Genomic DNA, 19,744 nt, shown 5'->3' with positions numbered 1-19,744 from the left:
CCATTGGCCTGGAGCGGTGAACCACAGCCAGTAGGAGATGCGATTGGCCGAACCTGCGGACGCGACAGGTAAACAAACCGGCCCAGCCCGCCAGGGGCATTCCCTGAACAAGTGGCGGACTGGCTTTGAGAACCACTGCACTAGATGACCTTCCGAGATCCCTTCCAGTCCTACAATTTTATGATTCTTAGCTGCATCCTCTTTGATTTCACACACTTTAGACAGTACAGTTTATAAAACTGCAGTAAATGGCAACGGGAACATTTACAGGGATTACCTCTTATTTGTCAGCACTGTCAAAACGATTTGAAAGGAGGAAGTGGACTTTTTAACTGAAAAAGCAGTCAGGAGCCATTTGGCCCAAAGAGAACTACAACCCTGTTGTTAAATGTGTCTTGACCCAATGCAAGAGCTAACGTAAGATGATTGTAACAATAATGCATTAAGCAAGATCATATTAAATTTCTTCCAGAACTTACTTTTTCAGCTGATGTCCCAACCCAAATCTTTCCTTAGTAGAGATCTGAAATACATCCACGGTGGGTACTGCAGAAAATGCAATATTGATGATATGTGTAAATAGGAATTGCCATGCTAGAACAGGCTATTACCAGAGACCTACTTATTCTATTAGTGGTTTGATATCTACAGGCAATATTCTGTGCTAATTTATACTTGGGAAACACCATGGAAACAATGGTGAGGGCGGTACTCTTGCCTGAGCCAGTATGGAACCTGAACACGTGAGCAAGAACCAGCCAGCCAAGCACCTGAGTACCACTTCAGAGTATTGGCTCACCCTGTTCAGCAAACCAATTCCAGCCATAGCCATCTCATTTCCAAGTAAACGGTTCTAGTCTTTTACATCTCTTTTTGCAGGGAGCATTACCCTCCCTCACCTTCAAAAGATTTACTGATTTACTTACTCATTTTAATCTCTTTTTGGTGGGGAAGTGGAGGTTCCATTACTTGCCTTTCTTTACTTACTGTTCACTATTCTTTAAAAGCCCTTTGAGACTTTGGACCAAATTCTGCCCTCAATTACACCACGTAAATGCAAAGCAACCTCACTGAAATCAACAATATTCCCGTTTTCACACCAGACTGACTGAGGGTAGAATTAGGCTCTTCCCCAAAGAGGACTTGTCATAGATCCTTTAGTATCTCATCAGCACCACACCATATTTTCTGGAGCAAAGTGTTTTCTCTCTGAGAGGCCTTCCTACCCAATGCTCATTCCAGAACTTTTTAAAAGTGTAGGAGATATGGAATATTTTTGTTGCAGAAGGTAAAAAAAGAATATTTTTTGTACGAAAATTTAATTTATTCAAGTTCCCCTGAACTATTATAGGACAGTAGAATTAGCCCAATCTGTCAGCATGCAGAGAGGGTCAAACTTACTCAGACATTTATCTGTTCCCTGTCTTTATCTCTTAGAATGTAAAGAAAACCTACCAATTTCTTTTATCTGTAGGGTTTGTTTTTTGAAGGCAGTTCAGTAAAAGATCCAGGGAGCTTGTCATCTGACTGCATCATGTATGAATCCCAATAGACAATGACTGTTCTGAACTTTCATCAAGGAAGCTCAGATGTCATCATTTATGTGATAGGATACAGACATCTTCATCCCATTCCCACCATCAATATGCCCATATTTATTGGCTCAGATAACTGAAAACATAAGACGTGGAGGCTGGAAACAAGCTTCCAGTTCTAGTATTACCAAAATCCTTTTGTAACATTTACTAGATTGAAATGGCAGATGGCACCAAGCACTTATTGAAGAAATCTCAATTCTTTGAGGCAGGATAACAACGAGCATATATTACAAGCATTGATGTCGTCCAAACAAATGCATTTCATTATTATAAGAAAAGAAAAGAACTATAACGATTACACTGAAAAAAAAGAGATCCTAAAGATTTGGCTCAATATTTGAAGTTAACTTTTATCAGAATGAAATCGTGATTTTTAAGCATATGTTATTCTGATCATTTTTTTTTAAAGGCAATAAAAATGCCAGTTCTAATCTGAAATGCCACTGTTTGCCAGGTGCTCTTTAGAATGATGGTTTCATTTGCAAATAATTCAAAACATATCTTCCATCTCCCTCAAATTTCCTTTCTTTCAAAGAAACAGCTGTTGATTTTTTTATCCCTTTGTGCAGTGCTATTATTTAAATGCTGTTTAATCTTTCTGAGACAAACTGTGGTTGGATTTTCAAATGGGATGGGTAATGTGATTAGCAGTAACAATGTATTTAGATTTATAAATTCTAAAGTGTAACTAAATCTCATATTTCAGAGCATAAGATGATTGCCTGATTTCCTGAAGGGTTTAGGAGCCCTTTTCCACACAATTAGTATGGGATGTGCTGCATTTCAGAATTGCCATGGTGCATTTCACTTCCTTTTAAACATCAGGTAATGGACACTGCCAGAAGGAGGATACCAGACCTGATAGCAGTGGAGCTGGAACAATTTGTATAGTGAAGGTGCTGTGCATTCCTAGGGTATGTCTACACTATGGAATTATTCCAATTTTACAGAAACTGGTTTTTTAAAACAGATTGTATAAAGTCAAGTGCACGCGGCCACACTAAGCACATTAATTCGGCGGTGTGCGTCCATGTACCGAGGCTAGCGTCGATTTCCGGAGCGTTGCACTGTGGGTAGCTATCCTGTAGCTATCCCATAGTTCCCGCAGTCTCCCCCGCCCATTGGAATTCTGGGTTGAGATCCCAATGCAGTGTCGCGGGTGATTCTGGGTAAATGTCGTCACTCAATCCTTCCACCGTGAAAGCAACAGCAGACAATCATTCCGCACCCTTTTTCCCTGGATTGCCCTGGCAGACGCCATAGCATGGCAACCATGGAGCCTGTTTAGCCTTTTGTCACTGTCACCGTATGTGTACTGGATGCTGCTGACAGACGCGGTACTTCAGTGCTACACAGCAGCATTCATTCGCCTTTGCAAGGTAGCAGAGATGGTTACCAGCCCTATATCACCGTCTGCAATTGGAAATTGGTGATGACGGTTATCAATCCTTTTGTACCGTCTGCAATTGGAAATTGCCGATGACGGTTATCAGTCCTTTTGTACTGTCTGCTGCTGTCATGGGTGCTCCTGGCTGGCCTCGCTGAGGTCGGCCGGGGGCGCATGGACAAAAATGGGAATGACTCCCTGGGTCATTCCCTTCTTTATGTTTTGTCTAAAAATAGAGTCAGTCCTGCCTAGAATATGGGGCAAGTCTACTAGAGAACCAGAGAGCACAGCCGCTCCGGGTCAGAGCCCCAGATATCCTGCAGGAATGATGAGCTGCATGCCATTCTAGGGGGTGCCCCTGCAACAACCCCACCCGTTGCTTCCTTCCTCCCACACCCCTCCTGGGCTACCATGGCAGTTATCCCCCCATTTGTGTGATGAAGTAATAAAGAATGCAGGAATAAGAAACACTGACATTTTAGTGAGATAAAATGAGGAGGAGGCAGCCTCCCGCTGCTATGATAGTCCAGGGAGTACAGAATCTTCATTAGACATGAAAGGGGGGGGGGGAGGCGCTCAGCCTCCAGTTGCTATGATGAGGACGGTTTTCAATCCTTCTGTACCATCTGCCGGGAATAACAGGGAATCATTCCCATTTTTGCCCAGGCGTCCCCGGCCGACCTCACCGAGGCCAGCCAGGAGCACTCATGGGATGATGATGAGGACGGATATCAGTCATTTTGCACCGTCTGCCACCGGGGAGGGGAGGGGATGCTGCTGTTCAGCGCTGCAGCACCCTGTCTACCAGCAGCATGCAGTAGACATAGGGTGACATTGAAAAAAGGCGAGAAACTATTTTTTTCCCTTTTCTTTCGGGGGGGGGGGGCAAGGGGGTAAATTGACGACATATACCCTGAAACACCCGGGAAAATGTTTTTGACCCTTCAGGCATTGGGAGCTCAGCCAAGAATGCAAATGCTTTTCGGAGACTGCGGGGACTGTGGGATAGCTGGAGTCCTCAGTACCCCCTCCCTCCCTCCAGGAGTGTCCATTTGATTCTTTGGCTTTCCGTTACACTTGTCACACAGCACTGTGCTGAGTCCCTGCTGTGGCCTCTGTCTATCATAGCCTGGAGATTTTTTCAAATGCTTTGGCATTTCGTCTTCTGTAACGGAGCTCTGATAGAACAGATTTGTCTCCCCATACAGCAATCAGATTCAGTATCTCCCGTACGGTCCATGCTGGAGCTCTTTTTGGATTTGGGACTGCATCGCCACCTGTGCTGATCAGAGCTCCACGCTGGGCAAACAGGAAATAAAATTCAAAAGTTCGCGGGGCTTTTCCTGTCTACCTGGCCAGTGCATCCGAGTTCAGATTGCTTTCCAGAGCGGTCACAATGGTGCACTGTGGGATACCGCCCGGAGGCCAATACCGACGAATTGCGGCCACACGAACCCTAATCCGACATGGCAATACCGATTTCAGCGCTACTCCCCTCGTCAGGGAGGAGTACAGAAATCGTTTTTAAGAGCCCTTTATAGCGATATAAAGGGCTTCATTGTGTGGACGGGTGCAGGGTTAATTTGGTTTAACGCTGCTAAATTCGGTTTAAACGCGTAGTGTAGACCAGGCCCTAGTTCCAGCACCTATGCCTGATGGACCAGTGATATCATTTAGTATGGAAAATCCATTGCTCCCATTCCTAATATTGTTTCAAGTTCTCATCATAGTACAGATAAATGAATTCTTGAAAAATATCTATTTCTGTCCATAAACTATAGTCTACTGAATGGGTTTTGTTTTGCATTTTTAAAATATATATGCTGTGTATATTCACCTTAAACAGTTAAAGTTGGCAAAATTATATGCAAGTGAAAACAGAATCTTATAATGGCATGTGTTAGGCAACCTTGCAAATATACATATATTTATTTTTCCATATAGTCTCAAAACAGGAACCTAGAGGTATCTTTTCAATATAAAAAATTCGATACTACTCATAAAAAATGGAAAAGAGCACATTGGTAGTAATCTGGCTAGGTACTAAATAAGAACAGAAGTTTCAAAACACTTGTATTCTGTATAACACATCTGAAACAGCAGCCAGCCTCCCTTTGAGCATATGGTACATCTGTTTCTTCCATCAGTGAATGGCAGACACAAAAGGAAAGATATACATACCATAAGGTAATAACAAGTTATTACTCAGAACAGTGTTTCATGGGGAAAGGTTGAGAAGAGAGAGAGTTCCTTCATATATTAATATGTGAGATTGAGCTCATTGTTCTTTTTTACTGAAAATCACCGGCAGAAACAGCAACTGCACTATACTCATAAGATCAATAATGGCAAAGCACCTGTCTCTCGCCCTGATCCTGCAATTGACTGCATACAGGCTCAAGGGTGCTTCTGCACAAAGTTAGCTGCAGGATTGGGGCCTATAATTCCGGTTTTAACCTTGTCACAAGTGCAGAAGTTTTATTGTCGCTTATGGTCTTGCTAGAACATATCCAGCTGGATAAGGATTTGCAAAGTTCAACCTCTGTTGCTGAGTGTGTTAGAATTTTGATTTCATATTAGAGATGGCTAACACAATAATAAATGTTAACATAAAGTTACAATAGCTATTTGCAACAAATAAACACATGAACATTTATAAAAAAATATATTCAAATAGTAAGATGTAGTGAAACAAGACACTAAGCCAAGCATAAATAAGGTACTGATATAATGAACAGAACACTGCTTGCAGAAAGCAGCTGCAGACAATGTACTCCCTAAGAAATGGCTTACTAGGGTATTTTTCCCAGACAAATCATGATCGGAAAAATATCTTCATCGTTCAGGGGCAGAATTCTCCCACAGACTTAGATCTGAACTGAGAGCCAGGATTGGAAGCCTCAGTGGGTGTGAATAGCAGTTCACATGAAAGTGTTGTACTGTAACTCCTCCATGTGGATGCTATGGGCATGAACATGAAGGTCCGAGTCCGCACGAATGTAGTCCTCTTTAAAGAGTTGCAAACCCAAGACTTTTACATTCACATCCACAGTGTCCACACAGGGAAGTTATAGCACAGCACTTCGGTGTGTACTGCTGTCAACACTCTTTTAGTCCAAACTCCAGGGCAGTGTAGACATGCCCTTAATATTGATCGTGCAAACACTTATGCAGAGGCTTAACTTGAAGTCACTAGGACCACCCACGATAGTAAAGTTAAACATGTGCAGATATATTTTCAGGATTGGGGCTTTAGCAATGAACATGTATATCTGCTACCCTACACATGGCTCACAACTAAGACATTGTACACAGCACAGGAAAAATGCAAATGTGACTAACCTGGACCATTTAAGTACTGTGTAAGTGAACAGTGCAATCGCACTATTATAGGCTCTGTGCGGATTACATCCCAAGCCACAGCAATCTCTTCCTGATTCCAGAGAAAAAGAAAAACAACAAAAATCATTAGCCATCATCAGGAGCTGTTTATGTTTTGTCAGTCAACCCTTGTGCTGGTGAAATATTCAATGGAATGTACTCATCTAAGCTATTATTTTCATCTGTTTGCCCACTCCTGGCTCTGCTCCATCCACTAGGAGATACTAGCTCAAGAGGAGAGCAAAAAGAGTGAACAGGGTGGGAAATACAACTGGCCCCACAGTAGAGGGCTAGAAGAAACCAGATGGCATATTCCCCCTTGCCTTGAGACTAAAGAAATCCTAACACAGGAGAGTCAGGTATTCATGAGGGTTCAGGGGCAGACAGAACCATCCTGTGTACCACGTTTACCTGGGGAAATTATATCAGTACAGATGCTAATACTATTCCTAGAATCATTAACTTTCACCCTTGTTAAGGGAGGTTATTGCACAGATGTGATAGCAAAGTGAGAAAATAATGAAAAGAGAAAGAGAAGGTTACTCACCTTGTGCAGTAACTGAGGTTCTTCAAGATATGTGTCTGTGTGGGTGCTCCACTTCAGGTGCCGGTGCGTCCCAGCACCATCTATCGGAGAATTATGGTAGTAGTGTCCACGCGGATTGCGCATGCACAGTAGGCATCTTGCGGTGCTGTTGGTGCCATGTCTAGCACATGCATGACCCAAGCCCTCCAGTTCCTTCTCTACCGCAGAGTCCTAATGGCGAACTCCAAAGTAGAGGAGAGGAAGGTGGGTAGTGGAGCACCTACAGGGACACATATCTCGAAAAACCACAGCTACTGCACCAGGTGAGTAATCTTCTCTTCATCTTTGAGTGCTGTCCCTATGGGTGCTCCACTTCAGGTGACTGTAGAGAAGTGCCCCTCAGAAGGCAGGAGAGACTTTGGGTTCATTTGAGTCTCAGAGGTAAATACGGTTAGAGCCAACTATGGTGTCAGCCCTAGAGTCTTGAGTGATAGCACAGTGCTCAGTAAATGTATTACATGTGGTCACTTTCCTGCTGTTTAGTAATACGTGTTTGACTTGTTCCGAGCAGGCTAGTTTCCCATAGTGAACCCATGCAGGAGCCATGCTTGAAGGTGGAGTTTCTCTGGATTGGGGTGAAGAGTGCGACTGTTGTTCTGAGACAGCAGGTCCGGATGGCAAGGGAATGCCTGAGGATTGCAACCAGGACACCTGGTGCATCACTTCTACGGCCGTGGCCGTGGTTCTGGCTGCTGTATCTGCGATGTCCAAAGACTCCTGGAGAGCTGTTTCCGCAACCTTTGTTTAGAATGGCCTTGAATTGTGCTCATTTCTCATCTAGAAGCTCCTCAGTGAAAGAGCTCAATATCCTATAGTTATCATAATCATATTTTGCTAATAGAGCAGAATAATTGGCGACTCTGAATTGTAATGTCGCCGAGGAGTAAACTTTTTGTCCAAAGAGCATGTGTCAGCATCGGGGGTAGCGACCTGGCAGAAGACTGCCTATGTTTCTGCGGTGCTTTCTGCGGAGACGTCTGTGCCCTCCTCCTTGGTCTGTTAGAGGAAGGCATGTCTCCTGTCCCTGAAGGGAAGGGCGCCCGGATAGGAGACCGGTGGTCCATCTCTGGCTGGAGAGATTTCTCCATCAAGATATTTTTGAGGCGGAGATCCCGGTTGCGCTGGGCTCTCACCTTCAGGTTGCTACAGTGGATGCATTTTTGTGGGATATGCGCCTCACCAAGACATCAGACACACAAGGAGTGGCCATCAGAAACAGGCATTGGTTTGCGGCAGGAGCCGCATTATTGAAAGCCTGGGAGCCAGCATCTTGAACAGTTAACCGACCCCGCTGTGGGGAAACTACAGGGAGGGTAAAACCGGGAGAAGTAAAAAAAAAAAATTCTAATAAAACTAACATTAACACTAAATACAACTTTATAACTGCCTAACCAACTAAAGGAACTGGAGGGCTCGGGCCGTACGCGCACTGGACACGACATCAATGGCACTGCAAGACACCTACTGGGCATGCATGACCCTCGTGGACACTGTTACCATAAATCTCTGATCGACGGTGCTAGGACGCAACGACACCTGAAGTGGAGCACCCACAGGGATCGCACTCGAAGAAGAACTATGTTTCCAGGGAGAAGGGGAGGCTGGGAAGCACTGTTATCTACGTCCTTTGCCACCCAAACCTTTCCCTAGCAGGGAGCACCGGTGGCAAACTATGCAAGGTGAAACTCATCCTAGGTTGTCTCCCCTCTGGGAGCATATGATGTGGTTCCATATAGCTAAGGCCCTATGGCAGCAAAAAAAGCAATGTACTGCCTTCGCCTCAGTTCATAAATTCATATGTTCCAAAGCCAGAAGGGACCATTGTGATCATGTAGATTGCCCTCTTGTTTATTCCCAAGGCAATTCTATATGAATGTAGCAAATAAATAGCTAAAAATATGTTAGTAATGAGTTTGCAGATTGACAAGAAAATGTTTCCACTCAGAACTGAGTAGCAATCAATAATGTGACAAGAGCTTGTAAAGATCAAGAATCCAAAGAGGGGAATCTCTGACAGAATCTCATATAGGACAGAATTAAATGGGTATTAATGTTCATTATAAAATTATATGATTAGATTACTTACATCAAGAAAGCTAACATCAATATGCAGATCAATGTCTACATCATCAATGGCTCCATATTCCCTGAAAGTAAAGAATTATATTACTTTCCAGGTACTGTTCAGCCCAAGAGCATCTATAAGAGGACAGATCTTATTAAGAATAAAACCAGTAATGGATATTAAAGTTCATATGTAACTGAGTGAGGCGAACTTTTCCATAATGGGTGACTTTTTGCTGTATCGAAAGGGATCAACTAACAGCCTCTGCAAATAATACTCCAAGCCTTCAATAACACAGATAATCACATTTGAGGAACTGCATAGCTCAAGGGAATTGTAATGGGATACTCTGTATTGGACAACACTGGGTAAATGACAGCTATTTATCTCTAGGTCACTGGTTCACATTTGGTTTGCAGTGACCAAAAGCCATTAACAACTGATGGTCGCAATGAAATGACAGCCTTTGTGTAATGAAGTGTTTGAATCCATTCCAGTTCTCAGTGAACAAGGTATTCACTCTGCTACAAACAGCATCACAACTGGTAAAGACTGAACAGGAACAGAAACTGAACCATCATTCACACTTAAATGCTTGGGTTTGTTCCCCATACAATAGATAAGATTCACCTACGGAAACAGGCAAAGATCTTTGTATAAGGCTCCTAGTAATGGAAAGTCTGCTATGAGTTGCATAAAGCACCTACTACCTCCCCAGTCCTGGCAGGCTTACAGGTGTCTAGTCCATCTCGGAAAGTGTGCAATGCTGGCTGGACAGCCAGGAGAGCAGGCTAATTAACTTCCTCCCTTTAAGGCTGCCACTGAGAGAGCTTCTTTGGATACATCAATGGAGGTTAAAGCTCCCCTTGGCAAAGGAAATCTTCAATATTATAACCACTTGTCCTCCCTGGGGTGAATCCCTCTATAACACTGCAGGCCAGGCTGATGCAGGGAGGTGCTATTTGTGCCTCCCTGAATCTACAAAAGTGCATTTGGCCTCATGTAGCTATACCTCATTTTTTTTGCAGCTGTACTGCACACCATTTTGAATTATTGAATTTTATAAAACTCACTAGGAGTTGTATTGTATTGTACAAAGTTGGTCCCCGCAGAACCGAACTGGGGCACATTAGTCAGGCAGCATGGGGAAGTCTAAGCAGGTGTTGTTTGTTCTGGATCTACTTTGAAGATAAAAGGGTACTTAATTTTCCAGCAACATCAGAGTAACACTAAATTTACTTTACAAAAGGATTTTTTTTTAAAAGTTGTATTCTCCATCAGGTGCCACAGTAGTAAGGTGCAACTGTTTGGCCAACCCAGAACAAATTATAGTCCCTTTAAATGGTATTGATTTTATTAGGAAAAAAAAACTTAAAAAGAAAAAAATGTAAGAATTTCCATCACAAACCATAGTTCTGATGCATAATGGGCATCATATTAAAAGTTGACTCCTTTAGTATAAGGAGACAAAAAGGAAACCAATTGGCTCCTTTCTGATTATTCAGATCTACTTGCCAGTATCTTTTCTGTTTTCTGAGTGCTAGCAAGATGGGCAAAGTCTTTTGACTATGATCATAAAAGTGGATTTCAGACGTTGGCTTAGCTTTTTATTTCTTTCTTTAATTAATTTATTTATTGGGGTGGGGATGGTGGAATAAGGTAATAGTGCCCAATGAATCCTTTACGTAGTGTTCAAGAACAAAGCAGCAGCTACACTGACAGGGAACCATCATTGAAAAAGTACCGAATGCCCTCTGGTGAGGTTTTTAAAGTTTCTAAAGTTTGTGCAAGTTGAGCACACTTTTCTGAGAGCAGTAAAGTGTACAACAGTAACGAAGTGCATAATACTAATGAAATGCATAACGGTAGGTTTCTTGATAGAGGGTAGGAAAACTGCTTGAACACACGCTGTGTAAGCAGACTAATACTTTCATATGGATGCCCAAAATGTTCTGCCTCCACTATTCCTCCACGTGTTATATTTACTTCACGTGTGGGCCAGACAGACCAAGACCCACGACAACAGTATGGGTCAATTCTGCTCCATTCATGTCAATAACAAACTCCCTTTCACTTGAGTAAGGGCGGGATCTTACCTTAACTTCCAGTGGTCTATGGAGACGGTTTAGAGCAGGGCCGCCAAGAGTGGGGGGGCAAGTGAGGCAATTTTCCCCAGGCCCCCACGAGAGTTTTTCAGGGCCCCTGGAGCAGGATTCTTCACTTGCTCTGGGGGCTCCGGAAAACTCTCGCGGGGCCCGGGCCCCCGGAGCTTCTTCCGCTCCGGGTCTTCAGCGGCAATTCGGCGGCAGGGGGTCCTTCCGCCCCGGGACCCGCCGCTGAAGTGCCAGGTCTTCGGCGGCAATTCAGTGGTGGGGGCCCCCACCGCCGAAGACCCCAGGCCCCCTGAATCCTCTGGGCGGCCCTGGTTTAGAGAGGAAGGTTACACAGATGATTTCTGTAATATTTTCCTAATTTCATTTTGACTTTACTTATGTTCTGTTACAGCTCAGGGGATGGGCTCTTTCATCAATTGAACAATGTCTAATGCATTCCCATGTATCTGAAGTTTGTCTGTTTGTCAAATTTCAGTCATTACCCTCAGCAGCCTAGAGACAAGTTTCAAGGAAGAGTAGACTGAATAGATAGGCAATTTTTTAGCTTCATTTCAGAGAGGGTTCTAGATTACAGCCTGGATTTTTATATGCTAAATGCTAAAATGAGGAAGAACTAAATCTCTAAAGATACAAAAAGACATTAAGGGTCTTATAAATGTACCTAAGGGCCTCCCATTGACCTCTGCATTTAGACACCTCTGAAAATCCTCACTCTAAAACCAAATAGTTCCTCTGTGGTACTAATGTGCTGAAGAGGGATGCAAAAAAGAAACCAGAGGTTTGGTGGAGAGGATTGGGGAGGGGGGAGAGAAATCACACTCCTGCTCCTTCTCTGGGAAACCCTGAGAGCTACTAAAAAGAGTGTATACAAACTGTTTCAGAAAAATGAAAAAAGCTAAGATCAAGGTGACAGGTGTAGTTGATCTGACAAAACTCCCCCCTCCCAAAAAAAAACCAAAAAAACAAAAAACAAAACCCTGAGCGTCTGTTTAGTATTTTGGAGAAACTGCTAAAGAATAATGGAACCTTGAAGACTACCCTGTAATGTTGTCAAGGTCAGTGTTAGTTTGTGTTATCTGCCACATGCTGTTAGTGTGGGACTCCCCAAGGCACAGTTTTAACTCATGCACATAAGTATTTTAAAGTGCTTGAACTTTTACATTTAATGTGTGACTGGTTTGCTTGTGCTGGTTTCTCTCTTGTATTCCCCTCTCGTGTTTTGCCTCCTTTCAGTGACCTTCCCGCAGCATATCAAAGAACTGTTGAAAAATACAGGCTAGAACAACTACCTTGCACATACATTAGACATAAAATTTGTGTTATGTTCTTCTTCCACCTAAATTACTTAAGTGAACAGTATTTTAGAGCAGAATCAGCTGTGTTTTTTCCTTAAACAGTCCCTCTTCAAAGCATAACTGACCAGTGCTTGCTGTCACACATAAATGGGATAGCTTTCTTTTCACCCCTTTCCCACTGCTTCCATAGCCTGAGGTAGAGGTGGTAAGAAAGACCTCCCTGCCAATCTATTAAACTTAACAGTGGCCTGAGATTGCATAAACTGACAATCATGCAAGAATTAAACCAAAAAATTAACTTTAATATTTGAAAATATTTTGTCAATATACTTCAAACTACAGCATCAGACTGGCCTTGAAGACAATGGAAGGAACCAGCCCACAGGGCAATTACCCAGCAGCTTGGTCCAGCCCTGTATAGACACAAACCCTGACGCTGAACTTGATGAAGGAGGAGCTTTATGAAGCTGTACTGGCTTCATGGAACTCACTGCTGGAAAAGAGCCTAAATTTAAGATGTTACAATACTGTGTGTACAAAGTAGCTAAACTCACTAACATGCATTAAAATGCAACCAGTGCAAAAGATCTCACATTTTTTGTTAAATTGCTTGAAGAACCAAAGGCCAGATCCTGAAAGTCTGTGAGCAATGCTTATTTATGCAAGCAGGACCATGGAACTGAACGAGACTATTCAAGTGCTAATATTACTCAAGTGAGTGAGTGTTGAAGAACTAGGCCTTTGAGCAAAATCCCACCATTAAATAAAAATGTAGGCGAAACAACAAAATACACAAAAGCTGAGTGAAATAAGAGGAGATAAAAAGGGTACAACCAAGGGATTTTCATGCTCTCTAAAGCCCACCCCACCCCCTTTATAAGGGACTTTAGGGCTATTCCCACTAATAAAGTTGCAGGAGCTAGAAAATATTTCTCCTACCACAGCCTACAGTGAGGCAGAAGCAGATGTCATCCCATAGTCCTGATGTGGTAGTGCAGCTCTTGAGATCTTTCAAACAAACCTTCAGGAGGCTGGTCCCTCAATAATCACTGTGAACGGACTCTGAGGGCTTTGGTTCATGTGGCAAATAAACAATGTGTGAAAGGTTTGCCCATCTCTAGCATCCAGAGCTCAGTGATGAGGAGCTGAATACCATGCATGCCTAGTGTCTGCAGAAACTCCTTGTTTTTACCTTTAAAGTTCTCTGGTTGATCGATAGCAGCAGGGGAAGAGGCAACCCTCACAGGGGATGTCTACACAGCAGCTGGGTGAGTGCTTCCCAGAATGGGCAGACAGACACATGTAAACTCTATTTGAGCTAGCATGCAAAAAATAGCAGTGTGGCCATAGCAGCATTGGCAGCAGCTCAGGCTAGCCTCCCAAGTATGTACCTAGGGGGTATTTGGGTGACTGGTGCTGCCACAGCCACATTGCTATTTTTAGCATGCTAGCTGGAGCAGAGCTAGTGTACATCTGGAAAGCACCCTCCAAGCAGCTGTGTAGACATGCCCTTCGATATAGTCCTATTCAGCGGGTGCCCCCAATGTCATTGTCAGTTGGACTTGGTGCAGTCAGGGAATTAGGATTAGAGGAGAGGATGAAACTGAATGCCTAATGTTGCATTTTGTGGTTGCCAAAGATATATGGATATTGTCAACTGCTGAAGAACTTAGGAGACACAAAAGTTTTCCACATGCCAGAAGCACTCACAGATACCAAATTCTAATAAATTGAGCCATAAGAGATGGCATAGCCCACAATGAAGCAGATTATTCAATAAATTAAATGCATTAACATTTTTAAAAGGTTATATTCATTGTTGTAATGTTAAGTGCCTGAGGGAACATATTATAAAGGTATACAGAATTTCACACAGTGTAGCATTTAACAGTCTGGCAACTAAATGATTATCTCATTCATTTCTTAAATCATGTACAACTCCTTGGATTTAAATTTCCAATGTCCTTTAAATCGAATGAATTTCCACTTAACTTCAAACGGCAGATAATGAAGACTTTTTTTCTTTTAGGAATATCATCCAAGGAATTAAACATATGCCATTAAAATGTACACTAGATAAATTAAATGGGCACGTTATTCAGCAGCACCACACAACTTTGTTTTAAACAATATCTCTTTTCTTAGAATAAAATAGTTAACATATTATATAGGTTCATGGAAATTGCTATATGCAATATATGCAAGATGATCATTAGGTCCCGTATAGTTTTTTATTTCTTGTCTTATATCATATTATCAAGGTGATAGTTTCTCCATCACTTTGCAACCAGATCTGGTAAATCTTGCCTCCTGGTCATAATGTATTTATTTATTATTATTATTATTATTATTAAAATAATACCTCATGAAAACTACATGACAGAGCAAAGATAGTTTAACAAATATTTGGAGTGAAATTATGCTTAGCAGTAATTTTAATCAAAATATAACAGCCCAATCCTGTCCCCATTAAAGTTAAAAGCAACACTCTCACTGACTTCAATGTTTACAAGATGATGCCTTAAGAAATTGTTCTGAGCATAGGCAGCTGTATTAGCAAGTTGAACAACACTACAAAGCAGAGCTCAGAATCATCACTGCTACATCATAATGTTCGTTCACTTTCCGTTAGTTGATATAAATTATCCCCCTAGAAATCTGTAGGTTATGACTAGGGCTTTGTGTTTGTCGCGGAGGTTGCGGAAGTGATGGATTCCGTGACTTTCCGCGACCTCCAAGATTTCTGTGGTGATCAATGTGGTTGACCCCAGGGCTGCCCAAGCAGTAGGCTCCAGGGTCTGCTGTTCATGTGGCCCTGGGATCAGCCACAGCGGGCGCTGCTGGAGTGGCACCGCAACCAGCTGCTCGGGCGGCCCTGGAGCCAGCCACACCAGCTGCTGCTGGAGCAGCCCTGGAGCCAGCCGCACCGGCCACTGCTCAGGCGGCCCCGGAGAGCTGGCTCCGGGAACAGCCCGAGCAGCGACCAGTGCTGCTGGCCCCGGGGACTGAGCAGTGGTCTCGGGGCGGCCGGAGCAGCCACTCTTCAGCATCCCCTGGCAGCTGGTGCCGCTAACCCCCTCAGCAACAGGCCCCCAGAGCACCCCCCATAGACGTCGCCCCCAGCAGCATCCCTCTGGGGTGCCTCCCTCCCCTCAAGATTTAGTCAGGGGTATTTATAGTATACGTCATGGATAGGTCACGGGCCATGAATTTTTGTTTATTGCCAGTGACCTGTCCATGACTTTTACTAAAAATACCTGTGTCTAAATCGTAACCTTAGTTATGACCCTTTGTACAGTTTGTGATGGCGATCCTGCATACACACCTATCTGCAACATGTCAAACATGCCAGAATATAGCCAACAAGCTTCGATTCCCTAAACTTATGCTGCTGATTACCAATTTTATGTCCTTTTTCCAGCCACAGAACTGACAAGAATGTTACCCACTAAAACGATGTACCTGAGAGATACTGCATGAGGCCCATAGATCTCTCTCACTGCTGTCAAATCAGCTTCCAGCTGTGGGTGCTTGTGAAGTTCTCCATCGTAGTTAACCTGAAGATAAATGTAATATGGTGGGTGTTTTTATTTTATTTTTTTACTAGCAGCAACATTTTCATAGTATTCTAAGTGCAAATATGGTGGTGTTACTCAAGTTGTTCCATGAATTTCATCTGGTCTTTTCTCTTCTATTGTATGCCTCCATGTTCCGTTGATGGTATGTTTACCATGGTACTGTACCAAAACACAAGCTGCTGCTAAGGCCATATGAAAAAAAGAGACGAAAAAAATTATCAAAGAAGCGATTTTTGTGAAAAAAGTAAAAGCTTCAATTTCAATATTTCCTTTCTATGAAGATAAATGTCAGTTTGTTGGTGAGTTTATTTAGCATCTTAACACTTGACCAATTTCACTTTTTTCTGAGGGAAAAACAAATTGGCTGTGCAATAGGAAAGGAGGAACTTATTTGCAAAAATTGTATAAAATTGGCAAAATTCATTCCAAGTTCAAATACAGGCAGAGCTACCTCATTGTCCTCCTTCAAATTCCTCCTTAAAACTCTCCTTTGGCATGATGCCTATAAAAAACTTAAAATGGCCAGGCCACTTGCATGCTGAGACCATTCTCTATCATACTGACCCGTGTTGTCTCATTGTTTCCTTGTATTCCACCTTCTGTCTGTATCTATCTGTTTGCTCTTGTTTTATGCTTAGATTGTAAACTCTTTGGGACACTGACTGTCTTTTTTCTTGTTTTTGTAGAGTGTTTAGCGCAAGGAGGTCTTGGTCCCTGATTCAGGTTCCTAAGCACACAATAATACAAGTAGCAGAAGTACTAGTACTACTACTACTAATAAATATCTTTTATGGAAAAATCCTATTGAATTTAATAGGGATGAAATCTATGGGGCTTTATAGAAACTACCCAAAAATATAGTATGAAACCTTGGCCTCAGTGAAGTCCTCCTTTCTTCCTAGATTTGTTTAACTCTACTTGCTAATATTTCTCCAATCTAAAACCACTTCAATTTAAAAACAAAAATATAAACTGATAAAAAGTCACAAGAGACAAGGAAATTAATCACCTAGAAAATAATTAATTAGGGATATAGTATATAATTTTCAAAAGCACCTAAGTGACTTAGAACTCGTCACTTTGTTATTATTACTGATAGTCTACAACACCATAACTGTAAAGTGACATGACCTAAGATAATCTTCCTTCTTTATTATTCCTCTTGAAAATGTGTGAATAATACAGTAGGAAATGTATCGTTGCATATCTCTATTGCATATGGGAGGTAGAAACAGTCAATGGAAGTTTAAGATCATAGAACAAAACCAATAGTTTGATTAGACTTTATGAGGTCCAAATAAGTTATATTTGTCTATACTCTATAAGGATCTACAACATATCATTTTAAAGGTATCAGGTATTGTCCTTTAGGAAAAAATACTGTAATCCATAAATACTTTTACAGTTATAGTGAATGCCTATAGATCGGGGGTGGTCAACCTGTGGCTCCGGAGCCACATGCAGCTCTTCAGAGGTTAATATGAGGCTCCTTGTATAGCTGCTGATTCCGAGGCTGGAGCTACAAATGCTAACTTTCCAATGTGCTGGTGGGGGTGGGGGGGGCTCACTGCTCAACCCCCTGCTCTGCCCCAGGTCCTGCCACCACTCCACCCCTTCCCCCAAGGCCCCTGCCCCTTCCCCCGAGCCTCCCACGCCCTTGCTCCTCCCCCCTCCCCACCAGAGTCTCCTGTGCACTGCAAAACAACTGATTGCAGCAGGCGGGAGCATGGGGAGGAAGCGGGAGGTGCTGACTGGCAGGGCTCCTGGTGGGTGGGAGGCGCTGGGGGCTGGAAAGGGGTAGCGAATGGGGGGCTGCTGACATATTACCGTGGCTCTTTGGCAATGTTCATTGGTAAATTTTGGCTCATTCTCAGGCTCAAGTTGGCCACCCCTGCTACAGATGATGTGGTCACCTTGTATCCTGTTACACTCGTTTAAATCTGGAGTAACTCTACAGAAGTCAATTTCCCCAGATTTGGATGAGTACAAAATGAAATGAGAGCAGGATTTGGCTTTGTCTCGCTGAGAAAGGCAAAGAATGAAGCACTAGAGTCCAATTCTGGCCTTCAAATATCCATGTAGACTTCCCACTGACAACAGTTGTTGTTACACAGGCGTAACTGATGGCAGTACTGGGCCCTTGATTTGTACACCACATGTAGTAGGATTCTAATTTGAGATTCAGTGGTCTGTATCAAGTTTGACAGTTAGAGATGCACATTTCAACTGAATTAAACAGTACTCATCTAATCCCCCTTCGTAAGTGAAAATTAGCCAATGATAATTTGACCACATTTGGAATTCATCGAAGAATCTGAAGCCCATCTGAAACTCATCAGTGTAGCAGAAGCACAAGGTTACCAGATGTACTAAGAATATTTAGGAAAGGGAGGGATCTGAGCTAGTGTATCACTGACTTATTCTTGTCAAAGATGGAAGGCATAGCTCTGGAAAGAGTCTTGTTCCTATCCTCTGTGCTGCAGAAGCTAGGGTCTAATACAGGGAAGAGAAAAAGGATGCTGCTGCTGGGGGACTGTCATTTTGCTGAGTCAGACAGAATCAGTTGTCAGGGAGAGGGTGAGTAAGGTGAGGGTGGCAGGACTCCCATCCCTATACCCCTCCCCCTCAAGAAGGAAAAAAACTAGGACACCCATTACTCTCTCAAGTTGCTGACATAATCATAAGCTCATCCTTTATTTTTTCATGTTACATGAGGGAAAAAGCTATCTTCTTTTTTTTAAATAAAAATTCCGACACCATATATATACTCCAGTGTTCTCAACCAGCAGTCCAGGGCCCACTGGAAGGCCACAAGCAGGTTTCAGAGGGTCCACCAAGCAGGGCCGGCATTAGACTTGCTAGGGCCAAGGGCAGAAAGGAAAAGCCCCACTGCATGGGTCTGAAGCCAGGGGCCCCAAGCCCTGCCAAGAGGGGCTGAAGATGAAGCCTGAGCAACTTAACTTCACAGGGCCCCTGTGGTGTGGGGCCATGGGCAATTGCCCAGCTTGCTGATACTGGTCCTGGCTTTGATGTGCAGAATAACAGTTGCAGCAAACGTGTTCCGTGGAGTTTTTATAGCATGTGGGGGTGGGGGGGCTCATAAAGAAAAAATGTTGAGAACCCCTGACTTAAACAATGTAAATCTTGACATGATGTACTGATGATTATGGAGTCCTGCCTTATGAACGGAGAAGGGTGATTATCCTGTGAATCACAACATACTTGACTTGCCATCTTTTTTCTCCCTATTGTATGAAGCATCAGAAAAATCTGTCCAGAACAATATGTGGGTTGCCTGGCTCCTCAATATAATGCTTCCCACAAAATTTCTGGTAATGGATGGCTAAGGGCTGGAAAGGGCAGCAAATTCTGTGTTCCCCTATTGGCAAGGAGGAACGCCAAATTAGGAACATATCATATAAGGTATTGCCCATCCTTGTGAGACAGCCCTAGCCACATTTATGAACATGCAGAGGTGAGTGGAAACTTTGATTAAAGGCAGAGGTTTTTTACAACTGCATCTGCAAGTTTACACCACAAGAGCAGCATGTATAAGAACCAAAAGCAATGGTGTTTTTGTTTCAACAAGAGCTGATCTGCTGTTATCTCCTGAAAATGTACAGAGGGTAGAGATTCAAAGGAAGGGCGCACACAGACAGCAAGTATAAGAGTTAAAGGTCCCAAAAGTGAAAGGTCTGATAAGTTTATCGTATCTGAATGACTTGTTGTTAGACAGTCTC

General features: G+C 42.9%; 1 protein-coding gene across 3 annotated transcripts in view; it reads right to left on the bottom strand.

Annotated features, from left to right (window-relative positions):
• Positions 1-19,744, bottom strand: part of PARP8 (poly(ADP-ribose) polymerase family member 8) — a 163,499-nt gene that overhangs the window by 52,960 nt on the left and 90,795 nt on the right. For all 3 annotated transcript variants that reach the window (XM_045020211.1, XM_045020212.1, XM_045020213.1), the window contains 4 exons: positions 15,889-15,983; positions 9,039-9,099; positions 6,328-6,418; positions 480-546 (listed from right to left, as the gene is read on the bottom strand). In XM_045020211.1, the coding sequence (XP_044876146.1) occupies positions 480-546; positions 6,328-6,418; positions 9,039-9,099; positions 15,889-15,983 (314 nt within the window). The remainder of the gene's footprint in view (positions 1-479; positions 547-6,327; positions 6,419-9,038; positions 9,100-15,888; positions 15,984-19,744) is intronic.

The sequence above is a fragment of the Mauremys mutica genome, chromosome 6 (assembly GCF_020497125.1).
Source record: "Mauremys mutica isolate MM-2020 ecotype Southern chromosome 6, ASM2049712v1, whole genome shotgun sequence".
NCBI lineage: Eukaryota > Metazoa > Chordata > Testudines > Geoemydidae > Mauremys > Mauremys mutica.
This window is presented reverse-complemented; position numbering and strand designations above follow the sequence as displayed.